A 20,006-nucleotide genomic window follows, 5' to 3' on the forward strand; every position below is an offset into this window, starting at 1 on the left:
TGAGCTTGCAGAAGGTGAAGAGCGAGCCATTGATGAAGTCCGACTTGAACCCCAACTTATCGCTAGATCCGGCAAGCGAGGCCGCCCTCGCGGCCACTGGCGAGGTGGCCGAGGTCCAGCGACCGGCCGGAGGAAGAAGAGGTGAAAAATAAAGAAAAAGAAAAAAAGAAACAAATAATAAAAAATAAATATTATTAAAATATTATTAAAAGTTGTCAATGTCAGCACTGATCAGGCCATGTCAGCTCACCATCATCCAGTCAGCAAAATCTGGCCAAAATTAGTTGGAAATGACTGAATTGGCACAACGTAAAAATGTTTATGACTAAATCGGCATAAAAAAAATGTTTAGGACTAAATTGGCATATAAACAAAAGGTCTATGACTTTTTTGACACTTTTCCTCACATTATCCTGGTGTCAAGTGTCCATAACAATGGAAATCTGTTCATGTGCGTCACCAATTGCCACTACTTGTCTATTGCGACCTAACAACCTACCAAGAGAAATGCCTACGCAAGGTAGAAGAGTTCATTCAGGGAAGTCGTCGGATTTTCTAGAATCGTAGTTCGGACCCTCGACACTCTTCTCCTCTTCCAATCACCGTCTTCGAGCATTGGAGCACCAACCCAAGTCCTAAACCATTGGGATGCCTTAATCCGGATTTTGCGTTGCCGATCTATTTGGGAAAAGTGGGGATGTTGATCGGCAAGCAAGTCTCGATTCAGTAGCAACAAGTTTCCAGCTTTGGCAACAGTTTAGGATCAAGATCAAACTACAGCGCCAGCACAATCGTCACCACGCAGATGGTACGCACTCGTTTATCACTGGATCGAAGTGTCAGGTGCAAACAATGCTTATTTTGTATCAATAGACAAGAGGTATAAAAAGAAAAAATCACGTAAATGCAAACTACCTTTAATCAGGTAACTGCAACTTATATATATATATATATTTATTTGCGCGAAGGAACAGAATCAAAGAACTCTTATCATCTACACTTTCGGACATTATAAACTGCAATTATCCTTAATATCTTTGCCAAAAAGCAAAGAGGACCGCAACTCCTCCGAGAATCACGCGTGACGTTCAAAACAAAGAGGTCACTTCAATGCTATGTACGACCTACGAGACACCAGTTCATTTATGTACATTGGGTGCGTTTGGTTAGACTTTTAGGGAAAGTCTTTAGAAAAATGTTGAAAGAGATTTTTTAAAATGCAAATTGCGTCTGGAAAATTATACTCTAAAAGTCCATTATGAATACGAAGTATCTTTGAACAAAATAATGTTTGGAAGACTTATATTTATAAAGCACATTTATTATCAACAAAAGAAAAAAAATATATTTGGCTAGTAAGGGTAGCGGCCGCCGGCGATATGGGATCACCGGTAGCGGCCGTCGTCTAAGGTCATTGGACCTTAGGTGGCCCCTGGAAACCACCAACGAGGGTCGCTCAAGGTTGGGCGACCATCGGTGCGACCCCCGGTGAGACCCTTGCCTAAGGTCGGGGGGCCTCGGTGAGGGCTGCGCCTTGGTCGCGTGACCTCGGCAAGGGTCGCGTCGACGGTCACGCGACCTCGATCGACCAACGCAACCCTCTCCTGAGGTCGAGGGACCTCAGTGAGGGCCGCGCTTGGATCGCGCGACCTCGGCGGTGGTCACGTGACCTCGAGCAGTTGTCGCCAAGGCCATGCGACCCTCGCCTAAGGTTGCATGGCCTCGGCGAGGTCACTAAGATGCAAATTGCGCGATCTCAGCAAGGTCGCTGAGATGCAAATCACGCGGCCCCTCGCGGAGGCTGCTGTGACCCAGATGGCGTGGAAGTCACCATGACACCTTGGTGATGGTTGCTTGAGTTGCCATGACGGTCGCCTGGGTCGTCGTGACGGTCGCTAGCCTCCTCTAGCCAGTTGCCGGCCCCTCGCAGCCCTGTGCAACCCCGCCAACCGCCCTCAACAAAGAAGATGAATAGTGAGCGCCGAAGATGATGAACAATAATTTTTATATTTGCAAAAGGCTAAAAGCCCGCTGGCTTTTGGCTAATGGGACTTGGAAAATTATTTCCAAACACCTCATTCTTAGCCCAAAGGACTTTAGGTGTTCGAATCTCTTTGCAAAGTGGTTTCCAAACGCAGCAAATCCATTTCCCATTATCCAAAACACAAAGGAATATTTCTTTTCCCCCTTAAAAAATTTGAAGCGGCCATTTGTCCATCCAAACACACTCAAACCACCCGTCGACTTCACGAATAAACCAAAAATATACCGTAAGTGGAAAAAGAACTGCATAAAAATTTTCGGGGAAATTCGAAAATTGGAGAGTAACCGCGAACTTGATTCTTTGACCGGCGAGGACCGTTCTAAACAAAAAAGAAGAACATAAAAGACGAGGGAGGGGCACGTTCGGCATTTCGCAGCGGGGAAATGCTTCCCGGCGAGAGTCGCTGTCGCTCCAACCGCGGCCGCTGCTTTCGCCGGTGGGGGCCCACCTGCCGCATCGAATCGGAAACCCCGCCACGAACAGCGGTGGAGGAGCGAGGCGTCCCATGTCCCCGGTTTGATTACCGTTATGCCCTCGCCACGTCCTTCCGGAAAATTCCAAAAGTACGAAGAACGAGAAATCGAAGGAGATTCTATTCGCTCATTAATTTTCAGAGTCGGAAATTAGAGCCCGTCACGCCGTGTACACTAAAAATCCATTAAAAAAAAAAAACCCACCCAAAAAGGGGAAAATTAGAAATTCAAAAAAAAAAAAAAAGGAAGGAAAATAATCTCTCCGAAATTCAATCCTGGAAGCCGGTTTTAGCCCAGATGGCGTTCCGGACCCTGCTCAAGTCCCTCCCCTTCAGCGTCACCGAGGACGACGACCCCATCCTCCTCGTCCTAGCCACCAGCTCGTGCGGCGGCACCCACCCCCTAATCCTCCTCCTCCCCCCATTCCCGCCGCGGCCCTCGTCCTCTCCCTCTCCCTCGTCGCCGTCGCCGTCGCCGTCCTCTTCGAAGAAGTCGTTCTCCAGGCTGTCCCGCCGCTGGTTCTCCCTGTACTCCTCCGGCAGGATCTTAGACCAGTCCGGCACGTTCACCGGCAGCGACGACGCCGCCCCCGCCCCCGCCCCGCCGGGGCGTCTTGCGGCGGCCGGCTTCTTGGGGATCCTGGTGGTGCTGGTGGGAGCGGATCGGTCGCGCGGGTCGGGGGAGCGGGAGCGAGGGGAGTTGTAGAAGAGGTCGGACTCGTCGAGTTCGAAGGAGGAGGGGGAGGGGCCGCGGGACATGGAGGCGGCGAGGTCGGCATCGAGGAACCGGTAGCTCGGCCGGAAAATGTAGTTTCTGGCGGTCGCCATTGAAGAAGAATCTGAAGAAGATATAGAGCGAGAGAGCGAGAGCGAGAGCGACCGGAGTTCAGTTACTGTATCTGGTTCTTCCTCGTTCGGGCTTTTGCTATGGTTGCATGGCCGTTTCGATGAGACTGAGGAATGCGTTTCGTCGTTCCGGTTTTGGTTTTTCGAGTTTCTTAAGGAACGATCCGGGAGGTGGTTTCTTTATAGAGTTTTTTGGGTTCGAGCGGATAAGGCCGGCTTCATTTTTTTTTTTTTTCTGCTTTTGGTTTTCCTCTTTATCCTCCCGGTCCCCGCGAAATTACAGGGATGCCCTGCAGCTGGGGCTGCCACGTCGGATTTTCGCTTTATCCACAATCGATGCGGGCCCGATCGATGTGACGTGTTGGCATGGTAGAGGTCGTGCGGCGCGAGGGTGTTCGGGATGTTCGGGAGTGGTCCCGCCGCCCGTCTCAGCGTGAAGGAGGCTTAAAGGCATTTCATGAGGCTGAGGCCGGAGCCCTCGTGAAATAAAGCGAATTTTTCACACATCCTCAAATTGGAAATGAATTTCATCTTTGTAGAAATTAGACTTGTCAAAATGGCTATTGATGTTAAATATATCATAAAAAAATAAATTATATCTAATAAATGAATTATAAATGAGTTTGAACATAAAAATAGAAGGGAGAAAAGTAACTTGTTATCTTATCATTGCATAGAAATAATGTTTTGTATCATTTTCTACATGAAAAGAAAAACTCGTGAATGTAATGATAGATTAGGGCGGGTGCGGGGCCAACCTAACTATGCGATTGAATCTTTATCCATCTTCCTTTTGGACGATAATCACATTATCGTCTCGAACAACTGGGGCCAGGTAAAAGGACAAAACAAAAACGTAAATTGGGGGGGGGAGGGCATTTTGGGAAGAGGAATCAGTCTCGCCCGGTTGCGACCGCGGCGGGCGACCAATAATCGAACGGGGACAGAAGAGCCGGGCAAGCAAGGGGAGTTTCACCTGACCGACGTCTGGGAATGTGGGACAGGATAGGCCTCTGCCGTCGCGACGCGTGTCGCCCCCGCGGATCCCCCGATCGCCCCTCTCGAGAAAGTTCTCCAGACACGAGAGAGGGCGGGGGGCGTGACGGCACGTGAAGGAGGGCCCCGCACCGTCCGATCCATTATTGGGGTAATGCGATGAAAAGACAAAAGAGGTGTGGCACGTGGCGGCTTTGGATTGGGAAGAGGAAAACCGGGTCCATGGCGCCGCGTCCCATAGTTTTTTTTTTTTTTTTTTTTTCTCGACCTCTCTCTTTACGTGCCGCGTGCCTTTGTTATGGGAGCGCACGGGAGTGGGGAGGGGGAAGAAGGAAAGGCGTGGGCTGCCGTCCTTGTGATCCGACTGCCGCCACAGAGGTGGCTGTTGATCGAGCGCGACTGGCAATGAGCAACTGCTTCAATGATCCTTAACCATGGTGAAATCAATCTGAATGGCGGTTTTTCGCAAATGGTACCAAGACCATCGTGATGGAGAGCGAAGAGAGTTGGAGATGTAAATGACACTTATGCTTTTTAACTTCATAAACAAGTGATAGGAATGAGGAGGCAGAGAATTCAATTCCCCACGTTCTCGAGAAAGATTAGGTGTTAGAATATGTTTAGATTTAACTTTCATGAGATAAAATAAAAAATAAAAAATTAAAGTAGGATAAAAAAAAAAAAGATATTATTGATCTAATTTACTCATTCCAAACAATAATGACTTTAAAGCGAGGCATCGATTGTGTTGCCGTGAACGAGGCGACATGGCGTTGTTGCTCGGTGGTGAATGATGTGCAATGGTTGGTAGTTTGGCAGTCTAGGGATTCGTTAATCTTTGCCGTCAAAAAATTTGATTTTCTTTTTGGGTTTCTTAATTATTAAATCTTAGGTCCGCCGAATACTCAATAGGTTAGGAACCTAGAATTATTCTCTAGCCAATTTTATATCCAGTGTTTAACAGATAAAAAGGCAGCGCATAAATCCACCGAGCAAAGATAGTGTATTTTCGTTCAAAAAAAAGATAGTGTATTTGAAAAGATCAAAGGGGTTTCTTATTCAATAATATCCCATTACACCCCAATTATTTCTTAAGCCCCCTCGTAGAAGACTCAAGTAACGTTTCGGTCGACAGAAAAACGACAAATAATTTATGATCCTTGAATTCTTAATTTGTTCAACATGACCTCTGAATTTTAACTAAATTTGTAATATGGTCTATGAGCTTCTACTTTGTTTAATGTGATTTTATTTTTTGGTACATGTTCAATCTTTTTCCATGGATTAGATGGTGTAGGAATCAGATTGAATACATGGATATAATAATTTATGAACAAAATTGAATGTTTATCAAAAGTTTATGGATCATATTAAATAAAATCAAAACTCATAAATTACATTGTGCATTTGGTTAAAGTTCGAGCATTATATATTTTGACAAAGTTTATAAACTATTATTGTAATTATTCCTTTGGATAATGAAAGTCAATAAGGGTGATGCGAGACACATAAGTTAATGTACATTCTTGTTTTAGGGATTATAACTCAGCCAACAATCATTTAGATGTAATCCTAGTCAACCAGTTTACTTAAACGAGTAATTTTAACTCTAGAATTATCAACAATCGTAATTGGCTATGTGAAGGATTAGAGTTGGACGACACTGGTTTCAAATGAAAATAACTATTTTTTGTATAGATTTTACCTTCTGTAATTTTCACTTCAATGCAGCCACATCACATGGTTCCTACGAAGATCGAAGCAACGCAATCTTCGTTTGCTTCATCTCACCTAATAGTGATGCTAAGCGCGAAAAGGACTAGGAGCGATTTAGCGACAACGGGGTACCGTCGGCAAGAATTATTTATTCGTGATCATGTGATGCGAAAGCGAGTCGATCAAGGCACTCGTGGCTCGACTTGAGAATCTACATGATTGCTTATCTGAAGCATAGGGACGCGTGGGGGGCGAAGCTGTCTGCTGTCTTTGCCCAAAAGGGAAGATGCTTTCCAAAGTTTCCATGGCCCGTACAAACCGTTGCAGTATTCTGCCACGCAGATGCTTCAGACTGACTTGTGATGATGACTCTCTTGTTGGTGGGTCTTCCTTTTCTGTCGGGATCAAGGGCTTGATCAGCGTCGCGACGGCATCGGTTTGGCATTAACACAAGCACCTGTCGCTCGCTGAAGCAGGAGCATCAGGGAGAGACGGGAGGTAAATTTGTCTAATTAGAGGTTGCGCCTCGATGCTGATCGAAGATGCCTCATCTCTCTCCCACATTATTGCGTGCCGGTTTTGGCATATCTTTCGTTTCTCATAGCTGTCCGACTCCCTATCTTTTTTCTCTGGACATTAAAGTCTCTTCATGGTCCCTGCAACTGCTAGCTGCTCGAGCATCTTTCATCTAGTGGCGGTGGTGCTTTGATTCCCATGTGAAGTTTCTCTTTTGGAAACTTGGGCATGTTGGAGGTTTGTTTGTTAAAATAAACAGTGTTTTTCTTTCTTCCACATAGGAAAAGTGGAAGGGAGTGAACTAATTTAAAAGTGCGGGTTTTTCTTTATATACTTAAAGAATGATTGGTCTAGCCCACCATACCCGCGTGCGGATGCGCGATTATTTGGCGCACTTAGCACGCCTGCGCGCCCGCGATTTAATTAACACTAATCCTTTATTATTTATTCTAATTTTTATTTCTTTGTTATTAATTTTTTAGTAAATTCAAAGGTTGTCTTTTATTTTGAGAATTTCGGAAATAAAATATATAAAATGAAAATTCGAAATTCTATTTAAAAAAATTATTATTATTTCCGAATTTTGTTTGTGTCTTTTCAAGACAATCTTTGAAAATTACTTATTCGGTTTTAACTTTTCCCAAAGGGTTGTAATTGTTCGTTTTTCGACTTCTTCTGAAGAGTCGTATTTGTTTATTCGAACAATTTTTCAAAGGACGTGTTTGTTCATTCTTTGGCTATTTTCACGAAGAGTTGCAAGACTGTTTTGTATATATACTTGTAATTTTTCCAGAAAGAGTAAAGTGGTCATTTTTTGAGTCTTCTTTCTAAAAAAACTGCTGCCAATTTTTCGATTATTTCTTAGAGAGACCCTGGAGAAATACTTAAATTGCTATCTAGTATTCTCATCCGAGACTTTATTGTATTTTGAGGATTTTTGGTGGTGACCATTAGCAATGTTGTGGGGCAAATAAATTATTAAAAAGTGAAAAAAGAGAAAGAAAGTGATATTACGCCTTAAAGTCCGAGTTGTTTTACTCGATCCGATTTCATTGTTCTACCCAATTCTAAGCCATATTTTCCAACAGGGCAAGCAGTTTTAAATTCCACATGAAACCTGAAATCTACTAGTCGAACTGTTTGAACGTCCCTGATGCCCACTAAATAAGTAGCATTATTGTAACCTAAAACTTTCACTCCAACTATGAATATTTTTCTTATTTTTTGGAATCAGTAACCTATCTTATAAACCCAAAAAGTGAAATCTACCACGTTACAAGTCTACCCAAGAATCAACCAATTTTTTTTTTTTGCTGTTTTATTCTTAATTAAGCAAATTGAAAATAAATGCAATAACAAAAATAAAAGTTTCCCATTTATCAATAGTAACAATCCCTAAAAAGATGAATATGTAAAATAAAATAAACACTAAAAAGTTCAAATCACATAATATAAAATCTAAATTATAGAACTCCAATCCTCAAATCATCCATGAATAATTGGAATAATGTCATGTATAGTAGATATAGACTGTACCAAACCATTTAAAAAATTATTAATTTCCCAATTACTTAATTTCCATTTGTTTAGTTTATGGTTATGGGTGCACTTCTTACTATTGCCTCTGCTAAAATCCATCATCTATTTGTATCTATTGTATTATATAAAAAGAAGCTAGTCTTTGTCTTTAAGAATATGTATTTATGTGCTGAATTTTACCTATATCTAATTCTTGAAATATTCCAGTTCCGCCAGAAGAAAAAAAAAAAAAAAAAACAAAAATCCTACGTCCTTTTGTATTTTCTCACTAACGATTGAATGAGAACATATTCTGATTTACAATAAATCGAGCAATTTACTTGTGTATCAATTCAATACGAAAAGAAAAAGATTAAAGTTAAATCTATCCTAATTAAACAATAACGAATATTCCTCTTCCCCATCTAACTGCAAGAAAGTGACAATCGAACTTTGATGATCTTGAGATATGATGCCCCCAGATAGTTTGCTCTTTGACCCCATCTTCCTTCTTCACTCAAATAGTTAAAAGAATTATTCTATTTTTTAAAATTAATTTTTTTTTGTTTTTTGTTCTTTTTGCACTTTTACATTTTCTCCATCTGAAGCTTCTCAGTATGCTTTTCTGGTCTCGTCTACAAAACCGACACACACTCTCTCTCATTTACTTTACGTGGTAACAATCTAAATTAATAAAATATTAAGTACAATCAAATTACCAATGAAAGAGAAAATTACAAAAAAATCATAAACCTATTACAATTGTGCCAAGTTAGTCTTCAATCTTATTTTTAGCCAATTGGGTCAAAAACCTTTTACATTTATGTCAATTTAGTTCATACGACTACTTTTGGCTAACCAGTGTTGATGTGGATGCTGGTAATCTTACATGGCGCCACCGATGTTAATGTGGATAATTTTAATAATATTTTATTTTTTATTTTTAAAATTATTTATTTATTTATTTTCCTTTTTCTTTATTTTCTTTCTCTTTATTTCTTTCTTCCCTCCTTCTTCCTCTAGCCAATCCTTGGCTTGGCAACCGGCAAGAGGTGAGGGTTGGCGATCAACCTTGCTAGTGATAGCGACGGCTTGCTTTGCCCAAGCCACTGCCCTCGCGGCCTCATGCGAGGACTCGAGCCTTGCCAGGGCCTAGGCTAGGCTTGCTTGAGGCTGGTGAGGTCCCTCATTGGCCCTATTATGGCTGATCATTGCCGGTGATCAGTTAGAGGAAGAAGGAAGGGAAGAGAAAAAGAAGAAAAGAGAAAGAAATGGAAAAAAGGAAAAAGAAAAGGAAAAAGAAAAAACTCAAACAAATATTACTAAAAATTGTTCGCGTTAGTGCCGGTGGCGCCATGTAGGACAACTAATGTCTATGTTACCGCTAGCTAGCTAAATTGGTTGGATGGATTGAACTTGCACAAATACAAAAGCTTTATGACTTAATTGACACAATTGCAATAAGTTTAATTTTTTTTTTTGGTAATTTTCCCCAATTAAGAGAAATATAAAAATTCATATAATATTCTAAATATATCTCTAACATCCCTATCAAACTTAAGATGATTTGAAAGATGTCAACCTGAGTTTGGAGAATAGATTCATAAAACACCCATGTGGATGTGTTTTGGTAAAGACATCAATGATCTACTTAGCAAATGAAACAAAGACAAGTCGAATGATGCCACGAAGAATGTGATGTTGGATGAAATCACAATCTATTTCAATGTTCTTGGTGCGTTCATGGAAAACATCATTATGTGCAATTTGGATAACACTTTGATTGTCGTAATAAATGATTGTTTTGCTATGATGCTACATTCCCATGTCTTCAAGTGACCACTAAACTATAATAATTCTGGTGTCGTATTAGCAAGAGCTCGATATTTTGTTCCTAGACTAAAGTGATCGACAGTGCTTTGTTTATTGGTAGGCCATGAAATAAGTGAGCCACCCAAAAAGAAATGGTAGCTCGTAGAGGAGTGACAATTTTGAGGGTCATCAACCTAGTCAGCATTAGAAGAAACTGTCACATCCAAGTTAGAATGAGTAGAAATGTGAAGGCCATGAAATAATGTACCATTGACATAACAAAAAATTTGATGGGCTGTACCTAAATGAGTCGTATAAGGTGCGGTCATGTACTGACTAACAATGTGAACATCATAAGCGATGTTAGAATGGTAATATTGAGACATAAGATTGCTAACCAACTGCTGGTAAAGTATTGGATATAAAAGAAGAGTTCCATTATTTTCATTAAATTTGGCATTGGACTCAATAGGACTAGAAGCAATCTTGTTATGAGTGAGGCCGGGTTGAGAAATAAGATTAGAGGCATATCTTGCTTTAGAGAGGTAATAACTAGTGTCGGACACAAACTACAAGCGTAGAAAATAGCTGAGTTGTGCAAGATCTTTTATTTCAAACTGTCGATTGAGATAATGCTAGAGTTTTGTAATGACATTTCAATCATCGCTAGTAATAATCACATCATCCGCATAAAAAAAGCAACATAATGTACCAAAGATGTATGCGCCCAGCAAAGAGAGCATGATCATAAGGCTTGAAATTAAAATCAAGATATTTCATGGTTGAGCTGAATTTGGAATGCCATACACGGGAAACTAGCTTCAATCCATACAATGCTTAATGTAATCGGCGCACTTTCTTAGTTGAATGAGTGTATACAGGAGGAGGTACCATATAAAATACAGAGGAACTAGAAGTACTAGATTCCCGAATAATGGAATGATAAATGTGTTAGGTAAGAACAATGTGAACGCGGAAATGTTTCCTATAAGGCTTACTTGCATTTGAGAATTGTAGGTGCATGTCAAAGGACAGATTTTGATCAAAACATGTTAGAATTTGATGTAATTTGATTGCAACAAGCGGAGTCAAATTCCATGAATTAGAATTACTTGAAGCCACGAAGAAAGCATAAAAGACAGAGGAGCTAGGAGTACTAGATTTGAAGAGTGGAATGAAAATCCTCTAATGAGAGTGACAAACAATACATTGAGAGAAGCCTCTAAAGTAGCACCATTGGTAGATTGATATACATGTAAATCTTGGCTTCGAGGTTGATTGTCCTGCTCGGTAGGTTGATTAGGTCATAACCGATAACAAAGGGATGCCATATGACCACTTCATAACAAAGCTTACAAAATTTATCAATTGTATGCACTCACAATAATAAATATGAAAAAATCAGTACTTGGAGAGTCAATATGAAGAAAAATAAGGCCAAAAATGAACTTAGAATGCCAAAATACCTTAGGAACTAGTTAGAAAGCGATCAAACTGATCAGAAATGCAATGGGATTGATTTGGCTGGTTTAATCTGAACAGATCAATGACAGTCAACAGCCCGTTAACGGTCAAAGATGACGTGGTGCTGTCGTGGTGGATGACGTCAGCATGCGTGAAGGACGGTTGGCGCACACAGGTGTGCGTAGTGGAGGAGCGTCCGATGCCGGTTGGAGGCAAAAATTTACCATATGCCTTGGCGGAGGGGTGGTAAAGTCATGGGTTGGTGTTGGTTTTTCCGAAATACGCAGTTTAAGGCGTCCAAATCACCACTAAACAACGGCAAGATTAGAGTTTGACAGCTCTGATGACAATTGAAAATAAATATTTTTCGTATAGATTTTACTTTGCGTAATTTTCACTTCACTGTACCCACATCATATGTCTCCTACGAAGGTTGAAGCAATGTATTCTTCGTTTGCTTCATCTCACCAAAGAGTGATGCTAAGCGTGAAAAAGAATAGTTTATAAGAGCGGTTTAGCAACGCGACGTGGTATCATCAGTGCCCGAAGAATTATTTATTCGTGCATGATTACTTATTCGAAGGACAGAGACGACTGGCTGTGAAGCTGCTTCTAGGGTTTCGCTATCTTTGCCGAAAGGGAAAGATGCTTTCAAAGCTTCGGGGCCCGTACGAACCATGCATTATTCTGCCACGCAGATGCTTCGGACTGATTTATGATGATGACTCTCTTGGTGGGTCTTCCTTTTCAGTCAGGATCGGGACTTAAACAGCGTCACGACGACATTACTTTGGCATTAACACAATCACCTCACCGGTCGCTCGCTGAAGGAGAAGCATTACGAGAGAGAGGGAGGTAAAATAATCTTTTAGAGGTTGCGTCTCGATGCTGATCAGGAGATGCTTTATCTCTCTCCCACATTATTGCGAGCCGGTTTTAACATATCCTTCGTTTCTCATAGCTGTCAACTCTCAATCTGTTTTCTCTGGACAGTAGAGGTGGCAAATATTTTTCACAAATGAGTTGAATGTGGGTTATGAAGTTGTAATGGGTCATGACCCACATTCCACTCATTTTAAGTTCAATTTTATATGAGTCGAAAATGAGTCACACATTCTGACCCAATTCGACTCATTTTTAAAATCCAAAAAACATGAACTTCGTCAGCCGCTAACCTTCGACCTTCACCCTCAACCTTCACCATTGTCACCGCTGAACCATTCTCGACCCACCTCTGCCGCTCGCCTCTGAACCGCCTCCGCCACTCGCTGCCGCAGCTCGCCTCCAAGTCGCCTCCGCCGCCCGCCTCTGAGGCTCGCCTCCACTGCTCCCTCGAAGGTCGACGAGCTTCGTCACCCACCTCCGCCGCTCGCCTCCGCAGCTCGCCCACGAAATCGGAGGTGTCCGGGCCGACGCCCTGCGGTTCAGCCTCCAAGGCGTCAAGAGCGAGATCGTCAGATCTCGCCCTCTCGAATCCACCTACCAATCGGTAACCCCTTTTTTTTCTCCCTTTCCGTTTGCTGTTCTGCTATTTTCGATCAACACGTTGTTTTCTACAAATTGCTTGGATAAAGAGGGAAACTTGGGGCTGGTCGGGTTCTTATGGGCATGGGAAGTGAAATTGGTGAACTGGGCTTGGTGCTCGTTGTAGGTTAGGCGCAGGGGAGAATTTCTCCTCAATTGCTACCTTTATCTGTCTCTGATATACTACCTGTAACATTTTCTGGATTCTTTTCAAACTTTTTAGCGTTGGGTGAGTCAGACATCTCAACATGTAAAGCCCGCGTAACATAGCTTATGCAGAACAATGTTTTGAACATATTTGCTGAGCATATTTGGATGCACGTTCTATTCTTCTTGTTACTAGGTCTGCAGAAAGATTGATGGTTGTCCAGATGGGACTAGCGTTCTGGAACGTGTATCTGAAGGTGTTGGTGTCTACTACATGCACGGAGATGGTTATGCCCCTGTCCAGTAGTCCAGATACAAGCATGTTTCCTACGTATGATTTTAATTTTTCTGCTTTCCAAGAGGAGTGTTGGACTGATTTCAAAGTCAATCCAAGACCAAGGTGGATAACAACTGAATTTGGTGGGAAAGTAAGACATCACTGCGATATGTATTTATTTATTTTATATTGAAGGTTTGCAGCATGACAAACTTGCATGTGTAGCTTCTTGGGTCATATTCCATCCAGTTCTGTGTCCTTTTTAGCATTTCTTAAGCAGCATGGCATTCCCATCAATTTTCTGTCCCCTTCCAATTTCTCCGTTCAGTGTTCCCTTATTTCGTTAATGAGGCTGAAGCTGAAGTTGTCTTATACAGCAAGAGATATCTAATTTAGTCACATACAATTAGCAGGAAGCAATGGAAGAAGCTGCTGAAGATTTTAATTTGCCTAAGCCAAAAAAAGACATGATGAAAATCATCCTTCTCACCATCTAAGTGCATAGATTTCCTAGGTAAATCAAGTGATCATTTCTTTAAGTGTTAGCAGTGGAGGCGTGTTGTGCAGTGAGCCTCATTAGGATCCAAACATCTTATACCTCAGATTTATACAAAGGAGAAAGGGGAAACTTGCGTTCATTAGGATCCAAACATCTGATGACTTTAAATAAGAGAAGCATGTGCATAGTCTAATTCTTCATAAATATTTCAATTTATAGGTTTTTTTTAACAATTTTTATTTTATTTACTATTTTTTAATTTAATTTGAGATTTTTATCCAATTAGCATATATTAAAGTGAGCGCGGTTTTTTTTTTTTTAAGAATATTAATATGTTTTAGCAATATTGGTCGGGTCGGGTCGGGCATGGGTCGAGTATGGATCGGGTCAGGTATGGGTTATTATATTTACATTACAAAAATATGGATCAAAACGAGTTAAAGGGGTCGAATATGGGTCAACCCATTTTCGATCCGACCCACTCATTTGCCACCTCTACTGGACAGTAAAGTCTCTTCATGTGCTTGCAACAGGTAGCTGCTCGAGCATCTTTCGTCGAGTGGTGATGGAGCTTTTTTGATTCCCATGTGAAAGGTTCTCTTTTGGAAACTACATCTAAGGGTAAGCGGTTCTAGATTTCACTCGAAACCTGAAATCTACTCGTTGAACTGGTTTCCCATTGTTTAAACCTATAACCTATCATCTATACATTAGAAACTAAAATCTACCTGTCACGGACTCGGGAACCAGTCACCTAGACAATTGTGTCTAGATCAACGCTATGATGGAAAAGAAGTCTCATGCCATCTCTAATCAGGGCGAATGCAATACCAATATTGGTGATCCACGACCAAAACGAATAATAATCAATAAGGCCATCCGAAATCAGAGTTTACTTGTATCTGCAGACCCACCAACCAGTGTGTACTTAGTCTTAATTTTTGAAAGAATTATGAAATGAGTTGGCGCAAGACAAAGTGAGACAAAAAGGAAGAGAGCGAGGGTCACAGATGAGAGATAATTGTCCAAATCAGTTGCCCAGAATCAGCATTGGAATGGTCACTTGGCATCAGTTGGTACAGTACAGCTGCCCTTCCTCTTCAGGCAAGCGCAATCGCATGTCTTAGTGAACGGCAAATTGCAGCGCAGAAGAAAGAAACGAGACAACCTCGATAATCTCCGAACTCTCTCCGTGTTCAACAATGGACATTGCAGGGATGGAGACGAAGCTGGTGTTCCTGTTGCCCGTGGGCTGCAAAGAACAGCCGGCCCAACCCTTTCCTCCTCCGCGTGCACACAATTGTCTACACAATTACTGAAATCTATTTGGAGAGAGTTTGAGAACATAAATGTGTTCGGTGAGGACAATATGGATGTGGAAATGTTTCCTAAATGGCTAACTTTCATTAGAGAATTGTAGATGCATGTGAAAGGACGGATTTTGATTCAAACATCTTAGAATTTGATGTCATTTGATTGCAGCAAGAGAAGTTAGAATACCATGAATTAGGATTGCCAGAAGCCACAAACATAGCATAAAAGATAGATAAGCTAGAAGCATAAGATTCTTGAAGAGTGGAATGAAAATTATCTAATGAGAGAGTGATAGACAATACATTAAAATAAGCCTCTATAGTAGCGGCTTTGGCAGATGGATATACATGTGAATCTCGACTTCGAAGTTGATTGTTCAGTTAGGTAGGTTTTATCGATAACATTGTGATGCCATATGACCACTTTGATAATAATGCTTACAAAATTGATCACTTATATGCATGTTACCATATTAAACACAGTAGATTGGACAATAACAAAAAAAATGAAGAAACCAGTAGCTAAAGAACTGATATAAAGAAAATATGACCAAAAATGGACTTAGAACGTCCAAATGCCTTAGGAACTTATCAGAAAACGCTCGTACCGGTTAGGAATGCAACGGAATTGGTTTGACAGTCTAATTTGAACTAGTTAACGGTCAATGGTTAGAGATGACGAGACACTATTGTGGTGGATGACGTCAGCATGTGCGGAGGACGGTTGGCGTGTACAGGCGCGTCCGGCGACGGTTAGAGGAAAGAACTTACCATAAGCCTTGGCAAAGGGCGGTAAGTCATTGGTTGGTGTTGGTTTTTTGAATTACAAAGGTGTCCAAATCATTACTCAATAGCGGCGGGCTCCTTGGTTAGAGACACGTCAGTGCGTGAGGCAGCTTTCGATGTCTGTTGGCTATGAAACTTTAGGATTTGGTTTGCCTAAGGGCGACAATTTTGACAACAAAAGTGTGTCAAATGGGAAAAGTTTAATTGAAATCTTAAATATAGTACATTGGTATCAATTCGGTCCTAAATCTCTTTTGACATCAGTACCAATTCAGTCTATTCACCCAATTTATGTTGAAAATTGTTGACGTAAATGCCAACGATCTATGTGCCATAACCTAGGTCTTGATGTGGACAAATTTTATAATTTTTAATATTATAAAGATTTTTTTATTCTTTATTCTTTTCTTTATTATTATTTTTTTTATCCTTTGGCTGGCAACCCTTGCTTCGTCTGAGCGAGGACTCTTGTGCCCTAGTCGGCCACACCCCCTCGCCTAGATCCAAGCGAGGGTTGAAACCCTTGCTTATTGGTTGGCAAGGGCCTCACATCCTAGTTGGCCACCGACAAGGGTGCAGAGGTCCTCACCAGCCAACTAGTGAGGGTGTCAATCCTCGTTGGTCAAAGGGTAAAGAAAAAGAAAGCATAGAAAAGAGGAAAAAAAAAGAAAAAAATATCAAAAAATTATAAAATTTGTTAATATCAGTGTCGGTCATACCACATAGGACTATCGGCACCCATGTCAATAATTTTTGGCCTAAATTGATCGGATGGACTAAATTGGTACCAATACAAAGAGAATTTGGACAAAATCAGTCCAATTGAAATGTTTATGATTGAATTTGTATAAATGTAATAGATTTATGACTTTTTTGGTACTTTTCCGTTGAACAACCACTAAAGGCTTCGGTTTGGTAGGGCATTGAGAGAAGTACGGCTGTTGCGGCTTGCATCGTGATGGCCATTGTCAATAAACGAGGCCGATGCGGCTGGTGTTGCTATATAGACTCGATGAGTGCTTTATGAAAACAATGACTTTGATATCAAATTGAGAATGATAAAGTGGAAGAGAGAATTTGGAATTTGTGTATGTATTGTTTTAATCTATTGAAGAGGACATGAGCCTATTTATAGGTTTTATATGAAAACTAATTAAAGTAATAAAACGTTAAGTATAATCAATGAGGGCCAATCACAGGAAATATATAGAATCATGAAGTACTCTAAATATATCTATAGCACGCATAATGGACGTTCACACTGAATTAGGACCCTTCAATTTGAAAGAACTTGTCCTGATCACCATTTTGCCAACTCCAGGGTCGCTTTGTCATGATAATTATGCCAATTTCACTTGTCTCTGCCCTCTCTTGTTCAGTGTCGAGCAGTGTGACCCAACTCTGAGGAATCGCTACAAATATGAAATATACTTCTCGGCTAGTCAACTGTTATGTGAGGCTAAATCTTTTCGCAATGCTGAATCCTATATATATATATATATATATATATATATATATATATGGAGAGAGTATTCTAGAAAATTTGGTGAATATTTAATAAATTTTTGTAAATGTTGAATTCACAGTTGAAAATTGGATGAGAGATTCACATTTTTTTCCTTCTCTTTTGACTTTCTCGAAATGCAGGAATTAACTTAGCTTTCTCAAGTATAAATTTGGTAATAAACAAGTACTTCAACGAAAATTAAAACGATTGTAGTTTAGCTTAAGATAAGCATTTTGAGTCATGACCCTAAATTCATTACTTAGTTTTCTTAGTTTTCTTCTCCTCTAACATCAAATTGTCGAATGCCAATTTTTTCCTGTGAGATTAATGTTTTTTCGAGATTATAGGGTGTGACGAGAGTTAGTTATTGTCCTCAATTTTTCTTTTGGTAAAATTTCAAGTTAGGGTTTAAAATGGGACATTTTTTCTCAAAAAAATGCCTAGAGTGGATATTGTCTCGTAAAAGGCCATGAAATCGCTAATTTAGGGTGCGAATGGTAACGTTTATGTTCTTTTTTGTTCTAAGGAACATAAACAAAAAAGTGTTTCTGTTCCGGGAACAATTTTTGAACAAAAGAACGCGTTTGGTAACGTTTGGTCGGGAATAAAAAATGAACAGAAACACGTTTGGTAAATTTTATTCTTTTTTTGTTTCTTTTAATTTTTAAACATTTTTATTTTTATTTTTCATTTTTCCTTTCTTTTTTATTTTTCTTTTTTTTCGGCCGGTCCACCGGCCTCCGGACGGCTAAGACGGCCGACGAGGCCGGGCAGCCGCGCCCAGCCATGGCGAGGCTCGCCGGCCCTCGGCGAGGCCGAGCCTCGCGTGGTTGGGCGACGCTCGGCCTCGCCTTGGCCGGGCGAGCTCGGCCTTGCCCGGATCCGGCGAGGCCGAGCGTCGCCGGCCCCGACGAGGCTCGGCCTCGCCGGATCTGGGCAAGCTCGGCCTCGCCCCCATGGCGAGGCTCGGCCTCGCCGGATCTGGTGAGCCCGAGCTCGCCCGGCCAAGGCGAGGCTCGGCCTCGCCCTCGACGGCAAAAGAAGAAAAAAAAAGAAGAAAAGAAGAAAAGAAGAAGAAGAGAGAGAAGAAACGTTTCCTTCATTTTTGTTTTCTGGAGCAAGAAACAACAAATTGTTGTTTCTTTTTTTTTGTTCTCATTTCGTTCTAGAAACAAAAAGACAAAAAAACAAACGCAACCAAACGCGTTTCTTTTTTTTTTGTTCCCCGGGAACAAAATCCGTACAGAAGTGTTAGGAAACGTTTCTTAGAAACGTTTCCATGCACACCCTTAGTCTCTAATAAGGACTCTTATTCATTGGCTGCCAAATTTCTGTCAGGCAACAAGACTGTGTGTCTCATGTGCATATATACACGAAAGATGCATGTGATATGCACAAGCTCGATGATCCGCAAAGTTTGGTCAGCCAATGAGCTCAAGATATTTGAGATTAAATTGGCAACTTTAGGGTTATATTTGAGATAAGTTATGCTTCATGCCCTTGTTTGAAAAAATGACCAAATTTCAAACTTTTAATTGAAATTTTTCCTTTTCCTTTTTGAGACTAAAAAAAAGGCATTGATTAAGTATAATTTATAAGAAAGTATTCAACCTTGACAAATTGATTACTCTTATAAAAAAAATAATTATTATCTAAAAAGTTGTAAAATAGTGATTAGGAGAACCAAATTTTGTGTCATCTCCAAACCCTTATTTTGAGGAATATATGTTCGCTAAAAAATACAAGTGGATTTGCAAATTAGAACAAGTGGTGTAGAAAAGATCACCTCAGGATGAAGTTATTATCTTCGAATTTACATATTTTTGCTTAGATAAGGCTATTTCTAGACCTATTTAGCTTCAGCCGCGTTACACTGGCCATGTCCTCCATCGTACAGGAGTACCCTCAAACGTATAATAGTAAAATTATTGATAATAAGAGAAGGTAATGCTTTCTTGTCAGTTTGGCTCCTTTTTTTTTTTTTGGTCTGAATCAGTTTTGCTCCTTAGGAATCATCTGACCATGCAATTCCCAAAAAGGACAATGATATGATAACGTGTTCTGAAAACGGTAAAGGTGGTCACACTTATCATGATAACCATGCTAATTTCACTTGTCTCTGTTCTCTTGTTCAGTGTTGAGGAGCTGTGACCTTACGAATCACTACATATATGCTTCTCCACTAGTCAACTGATTTTCGAGGCTGGATCTTCCCACAATGCCGAATCTTATATATGCAGAGGGTATTCTAGGGAATTTAGTGAATATTGCATCAATTTTTGTAAATATTCCATTTACATTTGAAAATTGGTAAGGGATTCACATTTTATTTTCCATTCTCTTTTTGACTTTTTCCAAATGCAGGGAATTAAGTCAGCTCTCTCAAGTATAACAACGGTAATAAATAAGTACTTCAACCAAAATTGAAACAACTATAGTTCAGCCTAAAATAAGCATTTCGAGTCATCACCCTATTGCTACTTGGTTTTTTTCTCCTCTAACCTCAAATAGCTGAATGCTAGATTTTTCCTTTGAGATTAATGCTTATTTGAGATCATAGGGTGTGACA

The 20,006-nt window shown here is 40.7% G+C and overlaps 1 protein-coding gene and 1 long non-coding RNA gene across 2 annotated transcripts; one reads left to right on the plus strand and one right to left on the minus strand.

The window, feature by feature from the left end:
* Window positions 1–2,615: 2,615 nt before the first annotated feature.
* LOC104421661 lies at window positions 2,616–3,532 on the minus strand. The gene has a single exon (XM_010033695.3). It carries the CDS (start codon window positions 3,342–3,344, stop codon window positions 2,787–2,789), a length of 558 nt encoding a protein of 185 aa, XP_010031997.1. The 5' UTR covers window positions 3,345–3,532; the 3' UTR covers window positions 2,616–2,786.
* An 8,666-nt stretch (window positions 3,533–12,198) lies between these two features.
* Window positions 12,199–13,629, plus strand: LOC120288962. The gene is made up of 2 exons (XR_005546905.1): window positions 12,199–12,873; window positions 13,252–13,629. It is a non-coding gene; the product is annotated as an uncharacterized LOC120288962 (long non-coding RNA).
* Window positions 13,630–20,006: the final 6,377 nt, after the last annotated feature.

This window comes from Eucalyptus grandis, chromosome 10 (assembly GCF_016545825.1).
Source record: "Eucalyptus grandis isolate ANBG69807.140 chromosome 10, ASM1654582v1, whole genome shotgun sequence".
Classification (NCBI taxonomy): domain Eukaryota; kingdom Viridiplantae; phylum Streptophyta; class Magnoliopsida; order Myrtales; family Myrtaceae; genus Eucalyptus; species Eucalyptus grandis.

What these genes read in the sequence shown, in the direction of transcription:
- LOC104421661 (XM_010033695.3), bottom strand. Translation starts at nt 3,344, where the DNA reads ATGGCGACCGCCAGAAACTACATTTTCCGGCCGAGCTACCGGTTCCTC.